This window comes from Harpia harpyja, chromosome 12 (assembly GCF_026419915.1).
Source record: "Harpia harpyja isolate bHarHar1 chromosome 12, bHarHar1 primary haplotype, whole genome shotgun sequence".
In the NCBI taxonomy this organism is placed as follows: domain Eukaryota; kingdom Metazoa; phylum Chordata; class Aves; order Accipitriformes; family Accipitridae; genus Harpia; species Harpia harpyja.
Window position 1 is genome coordinate 38796287 of NC_068951.1, and position 14444 is coordinate 38810730.

Genomic DNA, 14444 nt, shown 5'->3' on the forward strand with positions numbered 1-14444 from the left:
CAAACTTATGCTAGTGGCCGAGGCAACACCTACACCCGCAGCGGGATTTGTATCTGCATATGAACTCTTAACACCCGTTCCTGGGCCCGCACACGTGCAGAAGCTTCCAGAAAAATCCTCCAGATGGAGGTATATCCAGCAGGTGCACTTGCAGGAGTTGGCACGTCTTGGGAACACCTGGCGTGATTTACACTATTTTACACTATTTGCTGCCAGGCACGTTTAGCTGGAGTTACACCCTGCCCAGCCGGAACACAGCGGTGCCCGCGAGGAGCTGGAAGCTTGGAGGGCATCAGTGTGAAGCATCTCTTGTTCTTTTAGGCACATCCATCATCCACGTAGGGCAGTGGTACCCACACCTCTGCCCTCCTCCAGCCATCTCCTCCCACCCCTGCATCCCTACCTGATATATCACAGCACGCTCCTTCCCAGCTCCGCACAAAGACCAGGGACTTCATAGCAGCAAAATAATTTTCTCACGCAGGTGCCCTTGCCAATGGCTTTTTGCTCAGAAGCGTGATTTCTGGCGAGAGACAGGTAAAACCTCCAGGGTTTTGGCTTCACGTCCCATGTCCTCAGCCAAACTTTTGCCCAAAGCAGTTTGTTAGGTGATGGGGCCCAGCTTTGCAGCTCTGTCAGATCGTGAAATCACAGTTGCAGTTTCCAGAAGCCCTGACTGCTGCTGTTTAGGGGGGGAAAAAAAAAGCGAACGTTAGATCATGATTTGTCTTTTACCTCTAAATTGTGATTATGCAAGTACAGCGAAAGAGGATGAAGAAAAAGACAAACTTAATCCATCTTGTATTAACGAAGGTTTACAGGTTTCTGCAGGCACTTCTGCTTGCTGTTGAGCCTTAGTACGGTTGTCATTCCAGCACACAATACAGTACATTAGTATTATTGAATGTAATTAATACACTTGGTGGGCATTTAACAGGCTTTCTCAGTGCTCTTCCCAGCAGAAAGGTCTCTGTTCCCCTCCAGGCCCAGCGCTTGTGTGTTACTGCCCTTCCTGAACTCAGTTGCGGACTGGTGCATGCCATGACTTTTCAAATAAGAGCAAAATTCAGAGCCTCTCATTAACCCTATTACTTGCACAAAAAAAAAAAAAAAAAAAAAAAAAAAAAAGCAGCCTGTACTTCATCTTGGAGCTGCGCATGGTGATGCTGACTGCACGTTTCTCCAAATCCTGAAAACGCATTGGCTTGTTTTTGCTCAGCAAGAGAAGCATGGCTCTGCAACAAAATTTTGGAGAACAAATACCTCCAGACTTGTCGGGCACGCTTTGCTGCTGCAGCGTTACCTGGATCCCAGCAGTAACACATTACGAAGACACTCTCACGCTGCCAGCCGCGAGCAGGCTTGAGGAGTAAACGCAACGTAGGCAGAGGACTGTAAGCGTTGTGCGGTATCCCAGCAAACCGCCGGATGGGATGTGAGCAATCCCCAGTCTCTTTAGTCTCCCTTGGGGTTTTGGGCATTCATGGACAAGCACCTATATGTCCTTCACACACGGGGTCGGCTCCGAACAGACATCAGTGGTGAGACCGCTGCCCGGACCCCGGCGCTGCCCCTCACTAGGAGGGTACCAACTCCTAAAAAATAGCATCTAAAGTGAGCGCTGCCTGGTTGCCAATCTACCGCTCTCTTGTTCCGTGCGCAAATACATCTTTCTGAAAGCCTACAGGCTGCTCTTCGAGCTGTACTTGGAGATAAAACGCTTTGCAATGAAGGCATTTTATTGCTCTCCACGCTTGCTGCGTTTCCCTCACTGGGAGCGAAATGAAGGTTTGGTGACGTGTGCGAGTCCATGAAGTGAAATCGCACTCAGAAATGAAGTTGAGCACCCCTGCTCAACTTCAGAGGCTGCTCTGAGGGCACAGGAGATGCTCTACCAGCATTTGCCCCCATTTTGAATGCTGCTGGATCAAAAGAGAAGAGCGTTGCTCCCCTTTTCTCGTGTTCTGACTGATTTTTCACAATTGCAGTGCTGTCCATAAGAAAAAAAAAGGCATGGAGATTTCCAGGCCTTTATTCACACTGTTCTTACCTGCACAACCTCCTTCCACAAACGACCCGGTGCTGCAAATCATCCTTCATTAGGGCAGGCAGGCAGGGAATCTAACACCACATCCTGCAATGAGCCCGCAGCATGACGAGCTCTGAGGTGGAGAGATTTAAATAGCTTTAACACGCCAATATTACAAAAGACAGCAAAACCTCATACTACAAATTCTCACCAAAAGTTAAGCCAATATTCACGATCACGCGTGGGTGTGTATTCTGCCCAGTCGATAGCACCTTGGTATTTTTTAATCAAGCGGTGACTATACCATTGATTTTTGTAAAATTCCCTGTGCTGTGCCAGGGGCACCAGCGCGGGGCTGCAAGAGGTGCAATCTTCTGAGCTAGTTTTGATCGAACATGTAGTTTTGAACACACTGAACCATCGCTAGTTTGTGAAGAGGGAAGCGGGTGGCCAGCACAAGGGTTTCCTCGTGCCTTGGGTTGGTGCCCCGGCTCCGGCGGAGACGCGCCGGTGTGGGGCTCACCCCTCGGATAAGCGGCTGCCTGAACATCTCTGGTCTAACGGCGATACATCAAGAAACAAACTCATTTCAGATATACTCGGATCACAACAGTGGTTTCTTTCTCACAAAAAAGCTAACCTGTAAGGCTAACCGATGCCACTCGCGGAGCCGCTGCAGCCGGCCGCCCCGGCCTCGGACAAAGTCACCTCGGACCAGCTACTCTTGCTGTGGTGTCAAAACCCACGAGAAGATTGTACTTACCTGCTTTCTCCTCAGTCTCTGCTGTGCCTTATACCCGATTTCCCCCATCACGGTCTAAGTTGGAGTCTGCCATGTAGCTAGAGACGTGCCATTGCCGTAGGCTGTGGCGAGACTTGAATGAAACGTCCCTTTCTGCGAGCCAGAGGAAGGGGCTTGCACCATCACTGCCCAGGCAGGGCTTATTTAGAGAACAACCAGAGGTTTGTACAGCTACGATGCTTCTGATTTCCAAACACCGAGGTCAATCACACGACGCTTTAAACGAGGACACTAGACAGAGCTATAACGTGCAGAAGAAACGCCTAACCCTCACACTGGAGAGAAGGCAAAGACAGGAGCAGTAGCAGCTTAAGCACTGCGATGCGGAGCAACCACCGTTTTAGAGCCACGCTTAACACCATACAAAGTCTATCCAGCAGCATCCCAGGGAATATTTGGCCCTGCTGAGCGCAGAGACCCACTTTTTCTCAGCCTGCCAAACCTCGACGCGCTGCAGCGGCGGCTGGGCAGGCACCGAGCGGCATCCCGCCCGGCGACGTTAACGTGCGCGGTGCTGCAGAGCCCTCCGAACCGAGGATGCTGCGACCGGTTCGCAAGCATTTTGTGGAAAGAAAGGGCGTTTGAGCTGTAAATCAATAAATACAATATTTGCACTGGATTAGGGTGAATTTCTCAACTCTATTCACGTGTTAATCCTCACAAGGCTTCTGCATCCCCACTGTTTGCTCCGTTTTATTTGTAGAGAATAATAGCTTTCATATGACAGAAAGCGAGAGGGATGAGCTAATAACATTACCAAGAAATGACATCCACTGAACACATTGACCCAAGCAGTTATTTATTAACCATGCTAGTAGACCTAAAAATAGTTTTGATTGCATGCAATACCATCTATGCCAGCAATTAGTACAATAAATATAACTACTCAAACTAATAACAGCACATTCACCTAAGTAACAGCAGATAGCAGGCTAATCCACTGTGTTTGAAAGCATCTTGTGAAACCTCCTATTTTTTTTATTTCGCCCAGCCAAGAATCTGTGCATTGTGAGAGAGCAATTTTCAAGAGCAGAAACAGATGCAATCATTTACAGCTTAGTAAATGTAGTACTGATGACATCATAGCCCTTTCACGGGATCTCAGCTGTGTTTTTTTCTGCTCAGCCATAAAAATATTGAAACAAAATGTCCATATCCTCCTCTCTACTCACCTGTGGTTTTCATTTCTGAGAAGAATAAGGAATGACATTTATATCTTCTCTCCAAGGCAGGTGAATATTAAGGACAGAGAATATAATTCTACACCGTTTCAATAAATCACAATACATCATGAATTCTGCAATAATTCTATAATTCTAGAAAAAGAGTTGCATAGGAAGTGTAATTTATACATCACATTCCCATAATAATTTCTTTATAACTTTTCTCTAATACCTTTGGGTGCAGACAGGTCTAACAAAACCACCTGGTTCATGCAGGTGTCATTGATACTGGGGGGGAGAAATGACCCTATCTCCCTCGTCTATAAATTGCTCAAACTTGGCTGAGATCTCGAAGGATCCATTTAGGCTTGGCACGAAGGGGTAAAGATTAGATTGCAGCTAGAGCCTTCTTCAAAAACATGAACCGGTCTCTTTTTGTACCACTTGTATAATCCCGACCAAGCAGCCGGGCAAGCAGAAGAAGAGAACGAGGTTTCGGTGAGGGTCTGGCAGGAGCCGAGCAGTTCAGCTCCATCAGCTTCCCAGTGGTCGATGTGGAGCTGTGGGTGGGCTGTGAACATCAGGACTCATCCCACCACTTTCTACCGGTTTCACTCCCACGTGTAACACCTGCAACCTTAAACTTCAGCAAAAGGCCAAAACCACAGTGGGGCCATTGAAAAGAGCGGTGATTCAAATCACCCGTCAGAGAGGGGCACAGGCTGGAGCCCCTTCCTCCCATTCACCCACGACTCACGGTCCTCACGGACCGTCCCCCCCGCGGGAAAAGGATCCGTTCTTTCCCCACGGATGCCAAGCACAGCTCAACAGCGTCACTCCGTTGACGGCGATGACGAAACGCCGAGCTTCTGCCGGCACTGCAGCCTCTGCGTGCAAGGTACCGCCGTCCCTCCGCGCCGACAAGAAAAGCAGCATTATTCCCCAGGGGACAATCCTCCAGCTGCAAACCCGTAAGTGACAGGAGACCTCAGAAAACTCAGCCAAGCTCCCACCTGGCTGGGAACGCTGGCCACGCTGACCCCCAGGCCCACAGGGCAGGAGTAGCTCAGGCGATGCTGTTTTATCCAGCACACCCCGGAGGCCTCTTCGCTGGAGCTCCCAAAGTTATTTAATTTTCAGGGGTATTTTCAAATACCTCTGCTATACTTCAAGACAGGCGGGACAGGCAGGAGAGCCTCGGTCCCCTGACACAAAGGCTGGAGTTAAGACCTAGCTCCCTTCAAGCAAGTCCTATTTATAATACGCTGAATTTCAGCACCTCCTAAAATTCGAAGACTTGAATGAGTCTGGCAGGAAAAGGTCTGCAGGAGGTGAGCAGCATGGCCTGACGCTTCCTCCAGATCCTCTTTGCTTTCTTACTTGTCCCGGGCAGCGGGTGGCTCGGATCGCGCCGCGTCTTGCTTTGATACGCTGGTTTCTCACACAGAGACCCCCCCGCCTTTAAAAGGGGCTCAACTCTCCTCCACCAAACCAAACACGCTCCGAACTTGCAACGGTGACTGAAGCCAAAAGCCAAACAAATTCTACCCGTTCCGTTTTTGAACGGGCTCTTTGATTACTGAGAAAAGAGAGAGAATCGCTGCTGCTATAGAAACAGCAGCCACCAACCTGGTGACCATGCTCTGCTGCAGGCAGACCTGGAGATTGCTCAAATTGTGAGATGTGCCACAGTCCACATCCAACGACCCTACCGCCCTAAAGGTTGTTTGTAAGGCCACAAAGATACCTAAAAATATGAGCCTCTGCTCTGTTTCAAAACTTTTCAAAGCAGATACCTTTCCGCCACCAGGTACAAGCAGGCAAGAGATGTTGGTAAATACAATATTCCCCAAGCCTGGTTACAACTTGCTCTGTATTTCCTTGTAAAACAAAATCCATTGGAAACTTAGTGCTACTTACCCCACCTCTTCCCATTTTGGGTGCAGGCAAGGGACCCAGCACCAAACCTGCAGGTTACATTACAAGACAACATTCAGAGCTCAAACAGCAAATACCTAAATCCTCCTTCGCTCCTGTGGGCTTTAACCGTCCTCCATCAACTCTGCAGACACTCGATGTAATACTGTAAACCAGGGACTATCGAAAATAAAACATCTCTTCAGACACCAAAGCAGTGATTACTATTCTACAGACATAGTTAAAAGATTTTGTTAAAGAGAGATTGTTTTGGCAAGCACTGTTTAAATAAAAAAACAAGCTGAGTAACCAAGTGGAAAAAATTATTGTATTTCCTTAAGAAAAACCCACTCATGTTGTAAACTGCAGTAATTAAAAAAGCAAACAATGTTGTATTTATGCAGTGATTTGAAGAAAAGCTCTTTAGAAAACAAACATTAATGTGTTTGCCAAGAAACATGTACACACACTAGACCAATTCTTTATGATGAGTAATTGAATTTATTGCACATAATTAACAAATAAGTGAAAAGTTCTGATATTTCAAAGTTTAATTACAAAGAGATAACAAATCTAGGGTGGTTTTTTTTTTTTACCACCTTTCACTTTTCACACAAGCTATTTAAAAGAAGTGATTAAAACACGGGAGAAAGTTGACTTTAAGATTATTTCCATAAGCTTTTGCTTACTGTACATCAGCCCTGCTAAGGGAAGCAAACTGCGGGGCAGCAGTCCGAGCTCACCGCCACAGCCGATGCTGTCCGAAACCGGGCAGCCCCCGGGAGAGGACCGCGATTTCCCACGGACAAGGAGACGGGGGGGCTACAGAAACCAGCTCACCAGTTTCAAACCAGTGAGAAGGCATTTGGCATTCACCGGGACGGTGCTTTAGGTCAGAACACCCGCAGCCTGCCGATGCACGGCACGGGTAACAGCCCGGCTGGACTTCAGCTTTCCAGGGGGTGGGCTGGCAATCTGCGGTGTATTTAGCTCAGTCTAAGAATACGCCGTAAACTGCTGAACTGCACCAGCAAACGCTTCACGAATAACACAAAATCATTCCAATTACAAGTCAGAAACATCCCGAGTTAAATTCAGGGCTCTCGCTCCTGCTTCAGGCTGCAGCAACACCACCGATCTGCTAGAAAGGGGCCACACGAAGACTGCATTTTTCAATTAAGAAAACTCCTGGTAGTATCAGAAAGAATTAAAACATTTATTGGGCATAAATATATTACATATACACTACAGATACAGTTAAGTCTTACATACATAGTGTAGTATTTGCAAAATCTATACATTAAAATTGATATGGCAGTTTTAATACAATGCATATGAAATAGTCTAAAATTTACAATACAAGAAAACTTATGATTTGTTTTTTTTTTTTGAAGTTGAAAAGCTTGGAATGTATGTTCCCATAGTGAGGTAAAAACTTTTTTTTTTTTTTTTTCCCCCAATTTAAAGAACTGTGCAAGGATAAGGTTCATACACATTCAGTTAGGGCACTTTTCAATCGTGACACTGAATACTGAGCTACTGTAGCCAACAAACAGGATTAGAAAACATTTCAAGTTCATAAAGAAAAAGGCAGAACAATATAAAAAACATCTCTCTCCTTCCTTAAGGGTTTTAAATATTTAGTGTTTTATTCTACCTTTTTGTTGTTGTTCATAATTTCTTTGAGAGCAGGGAGCCCTCGGGTTGGATTCAATGCCTGCTATTGCTGGAACAGAGGGCATAAAGATGTACGGGCAAAGACAAGGCATCAGCGAACGGTGGGTCTGCGGTAATGGCAATCAGAACAGGAATGGTTTAACATCTGCAATGCTTTATTTTTTTGTGTTAATATATGAATGACAATCAAATCACTATGGCAGAATATACAAACTAAAAGAATGTCAAATGAACTTATTTAGGGCCTATCCCAACTCCTACAGAATACTTCCTCTGATAACCTCAGGGCTGGACTGGGCGGTCTCGTTAGCGTGATTATAAGGGACACTAAAAATTAGCAATGACAGAAATGCTTCAAGTGTAACTGATTGCTTTTCTCTACACTTCTGCTCACTGCTTTTAGTATCATCTGTATTTCAAACTTTCAAAATTGATCAAATCATCTAAAGCAACATGGTTTTTTTTTTTCTTTTTTTTTATTAAAGCAGGTTTTTTTTTAAAAAGGTGTCAAGCTCGGATTTCATAGCAGCACTGCTGAAACAATATTCTAAAAATAAAAAAGGGAATCTATTCAAATTTCTGGGTTTCCAAACTAGCAGTCTTTTCATTGCTTTAAAAAATACACTCTTTTCCCCTCCACTGAAAACAGCTGTATATGCTTCGCTCACAAAATACAGATGCAAGGTCACAAAGTTTCATATCACAAATAAATTTAAATAAGATGTAAATAAATTTGACAAGCCATGACTTTGGCAAAAAACAAAAAAATATATATATTTAGCTCAATGCCATTAGTTTGCAAGGCTAAATTAAACTAATTATAGTCAATAACAAAATACAGAACATTTCTAATATTTGCTACATCTAGAGAGGCACACAGAATAATTCATTGATCTTAGCACTTTCTTTCCAGAGATGATTATGTTTTTGGATACATGTAAACGTTTGAATCACTGATAATGGGTTTTTTTTGGCATTTAATGTACTAGATGCTCCCATCTTCAAAAACACAAAAAAATGTAAGAAGATTAATAATACTAGGAATGCTGCCAGGTAGAAAGTTGACCTAAAGTACGACAGTATAAAACAGACAAAATATAACATGCTACGGGGAGGGTGGGGAGGGGGATTAGTACATAAGTACACTTTTTATTTTTTTTTACAATAAATAAAAGATTGCACTGTAATTGGTATTTAAAGTACTGTATGCAGTATATAGTATAAATAAACCTAGAACAAAAATAATGTTGTTTTTTCCCCATTACTTTGGTTAAGGGACTATTATGCTAGTACAGGACACTGAATCTTAGACGATGGAGACAGAGCACAAAATAGCTAGGACAAAAGCAAAACCAAGTAGCAAAAATATACAAAAACAAGAGGCAGGGAAATACACTGTGTCTGTTGCACCCTTTTGGAATCTATTTGCACCTCCAGCTCATTTATGTCCCTGAGGTACTCGCACAATGTTGACTTAATATAAATAACCCAATGACTCAAGAGTTAAAAATCTAGTATCTCGATGGATTAAAATGTGTATCTGGGAAGGGGCAGGCAGGAGGGGGGGCACTCCCAGCAGAGCAGGGACTATTCCTCTGCAGGACTCTCATCTGAATTTTGCCGTGTACCAAGTTATTTCAATTAGTCCTGTGGTAAGAATAGCGTAGACGCCCATTTAAGGTATTTCAAATAAACAGATCTAATTTCTGACACCTCCAAGAAAGTTCCATAAAATGGATACCCCTCCAAAAAATAATAACAATTAAAAAAAGATCAACTGACAGTAAAGTTTGCTTACCTTAAGTGTAAATCTCACCTAATTCAGTAGAGGCAGTAAGCTGTCACCAGCTCTAATCATATAAATCAGGCTGAACATAATAGAATAATATCTAGTATTAGATTAGGAGTAGTTATATACAGTGACAAACAGACAAGTTAAAGCAGCTTTTAAATAGCTGAACATGGGAATAACTAACTATTGCACAATGCCCTCTTACTTAAAATTACTGCTAGGAATCAGAATGGTAAAAAAATCTATAATGCTTCATAATTTATATGCAGTTTGGTTATCTGATTTCTTATACAGGCAGTTTATAGTGTTGTAACTGTAAAAATAACAGATAATTAAAAAGGTTTTTTGACTGCAGGATATCGTTCTGATTTAAATGCACTAAACAGTTAAAATAACAACTTAGGTTTTATCTTGAAAAAACTGGGGCAAATGTAGTGAATAATTCATAGGCAACATTGCTAATACTGTTCAAGGAAAACCTGTTACTGTTGACTAACACTGTATTCTAGTCTTACCACTATACACACTTGTGACTAATGTTTAGAAGGAAAAAGAAGAGACAAAAAAGTGACTCATGATTAAAATGTCCTAAATAGCAAGATAAAATAAGAGACTGTACGAACTTCAGTGAAAAAAAACAAAACAACGTTGAAAAGGCAAATTGGTGACAATTTTGAAACTGTGAAGGAGAAAAAATAAAAATCTTGCTTTTGGTATCTGGTTTGCTTGATTCTCCAGTTTGACCGCTTCCTAGTTTTGAATTTCAAAAAGGTGCATCAAAACACTGATTTATCTTTCTTCAAGCTAGAACTGTAAAAACAAGAGAAGTATATAAAATGTATGGTAGAACAAAAGGATTTCAAAAAAAGGAATATCTGAATAAATGTGTGGATTATAATGCGTAGCATTAGTTAAATTTGTATCTCAAACTTCCATTGAATTCTCTACTTCATAAAGAAGTATTGTAGTATACAGGCGAATATAATCGACAAACTTGCAAAGCCAAGAACAATGAGGGCTGCAAACTGTTCATCAGTAGGAATCATGCTCTTTATCTTAGGATCATCTATGCTTCCCATTTCTCCTGCAAGCATGATCTCATTTCGCTGAAGCATAAAGGCAACGGATGGGCTGAAAGGTCCACTAAGTTCCTGTGAGGTATCCAAGCACCGGCGGCAGACGCAGACGCGAAACCGATAGTCTGTGTTGACTTGAAGGCCTGAGATGTGGAAGGTGGTCTCTTCTCCCTTGTACACCTTCAAAACAAAACGGCAAGCACAGTCACGTACAAAGAGCAAGACAACCTCCTCCTCCTTCCATGGCATCAAACAATTTAAAGAAGTAATAATGCTAGATTTCGCAAGGATTTGAGCCAGAAAGTTAGGTCAAGTCTGAGTCTCTTAAGGAAACACTTCTGCAGCTCTCAAGGGAAGGACCTCACTAGGTCAATGCAGATTTTGGAAAATCAGAAGCACGTGGAATACCAAGAGATGTCCAACCATGAGAGGTCTCAATGCAGAGAGTTCAACAGAGCCAATGCACACAAGGACTGACAAGACTTCACATAATACATCAACCGTAAGGCGTACTCATCTTTTGTGGGTGTCATAAATACTACAAACATATTTCTGTACTCTTAAAATGTGACTATATGCCTAAAACATGTCTAAGACATAAGCACCGTGTTTGGCTCCAAAAGGAAGAAAACCTGCAAACTAGAGTTATTGGAAGACATTCACTGTATAATTGTAAAACCGGTTACAAGTATTAGTTTAATGTACTTTCCCCTCACATTTCTCTCAAGAGTCAGCAATCTTGCCAGAAATTACATTTTCAGAACTGTGGAAACAATAAAATATGATTAAGGTATAAAAAAGCTCCTCTTGGTTGCATTATATCTGGTTCTTTAGCAATCCAAACCCATTATGTATTTATGTTAATCCAATGTAGGTACCACATGACTCTGAGAGCATGAGTCACACTACGAGAAAGAAGAGAGATAACGGAACATCTAAGAGACAGTTTTGTGACTTAAATGGAAAAAGACCACTGGAAACACTTACGAACTCTGAAAACAAATAACCAGTCAACAATTTATATAATGGTGGATTGTTGAAACTGGTATTTTATGAAATAAAAAAACGTGTCACAAAGTGCCTCTGTCTGCTGGAAAAAAACCATCCTGAACTTCAGATTCTTCTTCCCCTGCTCATTTAGCCGGTTTCCTTCTCCTCGCTGCAGGAGCAGAAGGCTGAGAGCATCTCTGCTCCCCCGGAGGTAAGAACTCAACTTAGAAAAGGGTAAGAAGAGGGAAATTGAACCTGAGCCGACAGAGGACTTCTTGTGCGTTACTCTGGAGTAAGAAACACAAGAGGAAAAAGAAGAGCCGTGCTCAGCTAAACACCACTTGAAGAGTCCAGCTTTCCTGCCCATGCTTGCCCCTGAGACTCATCCCTCCGTTAAAAAGCCAGTCGCTGATTTCTTGAGAAGGTCTGGGACAAAAGATTAAGGTTTTTCTTTCTTTTGTTTTCTCCCCTCCTTTTAAACTTCCACAGTTTTTCCAAATATAGTTTGAATGATGGTGACTCTGAGTTTCCAGACTAAGTAGAAATCCTTTAACCGGCTCGTGTTTCTTGGCCCCAAGGCATTAATCAAGAAGCAGTGTTTAAACAAAATTACATTACCTTTCTCAAGTATGCTCAGCATTCACAGGAAGTTCACTCTAGCTCAAGTGACAGGAATAAAACAAACTCATACTGTAAATCTCTGCAAAAAACCACAGCTATGCACTGTTGCCTTTCTTGTCATCTTTGCTTGTCTTCCCAACGCCAGTGAGAAGTGAGTCGGTAAGGTACAGTAATACAGGAATTGCGGGGAAAACAAAACTGCGAGTGCCGTAGCAGTCCACAGAAATAACGCGATGGTTGAAACATTTGTTTGCAATGCATATCTTATCCCAAGAACATCTCTGCCACTCTATTTTCCAACGGCAACTCCATTTCTAATACCCACCTGCTGTGGGCAACTGTCCTCCACCTACTCCATCACCAGTGCTACATCTTGTAGGCGGTTAATACTTCGGTTTACTCCCAAATAGAAATGATCACGCAAAGAAAAGTTGCATGCATTTGGCATGTAACTGTACGTTCAGCGAGTAATTAAAAAAGGACGTGTTCTTCCACAGGACCAGAGTCAGGATTCTTCTACTTGGAGGACTTACCTAACTCCCATTTCTTTAGACTCTGAGACATGGTAACTCACAGCAACTATCCTTACAAAACAGCCGTAAGTGACGTATGTTTTCTGGTGCTGTTGTAATTATTAATTTCATTTCAAAATGTATAATCATAGGAGCTCTACATGCCTTTGCCGTAAATGAACCTTTGCAACCAATATGACCCTTCTAAAACTAAATAAAAATCCAGTAGAATCCAAGTAATGACATTTGATAAAAATTTTACAATCTAAGCTTCATAAATTACATTTAACAGATACTAGGGATGGGATATATACAACCTGTCTTTGCACTGAAAAAAACCTGTCCAGTTAATTGGTTTTTTTACTTGTTTTGCTCTGTCAGGGTGGTGAATACCAGTGTAACTGGAGGCTAAGTTTGGCTAAATCAAAGACCTGCATCTTCATTACAGTCTAATAAATATAGATGACCAAGTTCACTCAAGCCAGCTACTCAACAGCACTTCTCAGAAAAAGGCCAGACAGTCAAGTGAGAGAAGAGTGCATCTTCAAAGAAAGTTTGAAAAATAGTCAAAAGTACACTGAATACATGAATTAATATTCACTAACGATAAAGACAAAACATTTCGCGTGCTAGAGCTAGGAAGGTAGTGGAAATTGTCCTGCTTTCAGTGGTTTGAGGAGTATTTAGCACCAGTGGACCTATGTCCTTTCTCAGTAACAGGTAAAAAATTATCGTGCTTAATTGTCATTTACTTCTGGCAGTAGCCTCTGTATCCTCCATAACCAGCTGCAGCGAGCACCTTGGAGACGCTACTGGCTCCAGCTCACGTCTGCCTGCAGTCGTGTCTGTAGGAGCAGGCTAAGCCAACGCAGGATGCCCTCAGCACAGAGATACACGCTTGGCTGTGAACACAGTTACACTCTGTGAACGGACTTCGCATACGCAATAGAGGAAAAAAAAATAAAATTGACAATTCTGGAGAAGGTCTTTAAATTTGCTAAACAAATATGAAACCAAATATAACTGTATGAAGCAGCATAGTTTTTTTATATGTAGCACATTATGCTTGTTGTGGCCAACAAGCCAAAGTAAAGTGGCTATCCAATTTATCACTTTCACTTCCTAAAAACAGCTTTTCTGTTTAGGCACCTGAGAATATAATAAAAACAGGAGCTTTTTGCCTGGTTCCCTCAATGAAAATATCATCACAAGTAATAAACTGGTGCTGAAGCCCTTTATGGCATTTGATCCTACTGATTGAGCTGGACAGCTCAGAGAATTCCTGTAGGCAAGTATTTCTCAATTTCACCGATGTCATTAAATAATTCCACCCCCCCTCCATCTTTTCCAAATAATAAAAATGACAGCCACAATTGCCCTTTAAGCAACACACTGGAAAGTGTAAGACAACCTAACCTGGCTGCTGCACTCCATAGCAATGACCAGTGTATTTAATAATTAATAAAAGCCTATTCTGTATGGTGATAAGAAGATCAAGAATCAAAGGCAGGATAAATCTATTTACAAAGCATGCCCACTTGAAAGGTTTGATTTCTTTTACGTCATCTAACAGATTTCTCTTCAAGAAACTGGTTTATTATTTTATCCAAATTCAAAATCAGTTTCACTCACTCCACTGCTGAAATGCTCATAAACCCTTAAGATTTGTGTGGACAGCCTTGTCTCCTAAACAAAGCGAACAAGAGTCCCTAAGATCACCTTCCGCAAGGTGCGCTGCACCGAAAAAACTCTAACAAAAGGAAATTATTTGGTCTGTCTCATGACACAAAATTGGCATCAGGAGGCAGAGAAAATACTCAATGCAAGTAGCGCTAATAATAAATGCCAATGCGTACTGTACATTA

The 14444-nt window shown here is 42.4% G+C and overlaps 1 protein-coding gene across 1 annotated transcript in view; it reads right to left on the minus strand.

The window, feature by feature from the left end:
* Nucleotides 1-7368: 7368 nt before the first annotated feature.
* FNDC3B (fibronectin type III domain containing 3B) overlaps nt 7369-14444 on the minus strand; it is a 171662-nt gene continuing 164586 nt past the window's right edge. The window contains exon 25 of the mRNA XM_052803622.1: nt 7369-10636. Within this exon, the coding sequence (XP_052659582.1) occupies nt 10325-10636 (312 nt within the window). The 3' untranslated portion in view covers nt 7369-10324. The remainder of the gene's footprint in view (nt 10637-14444) is intronic.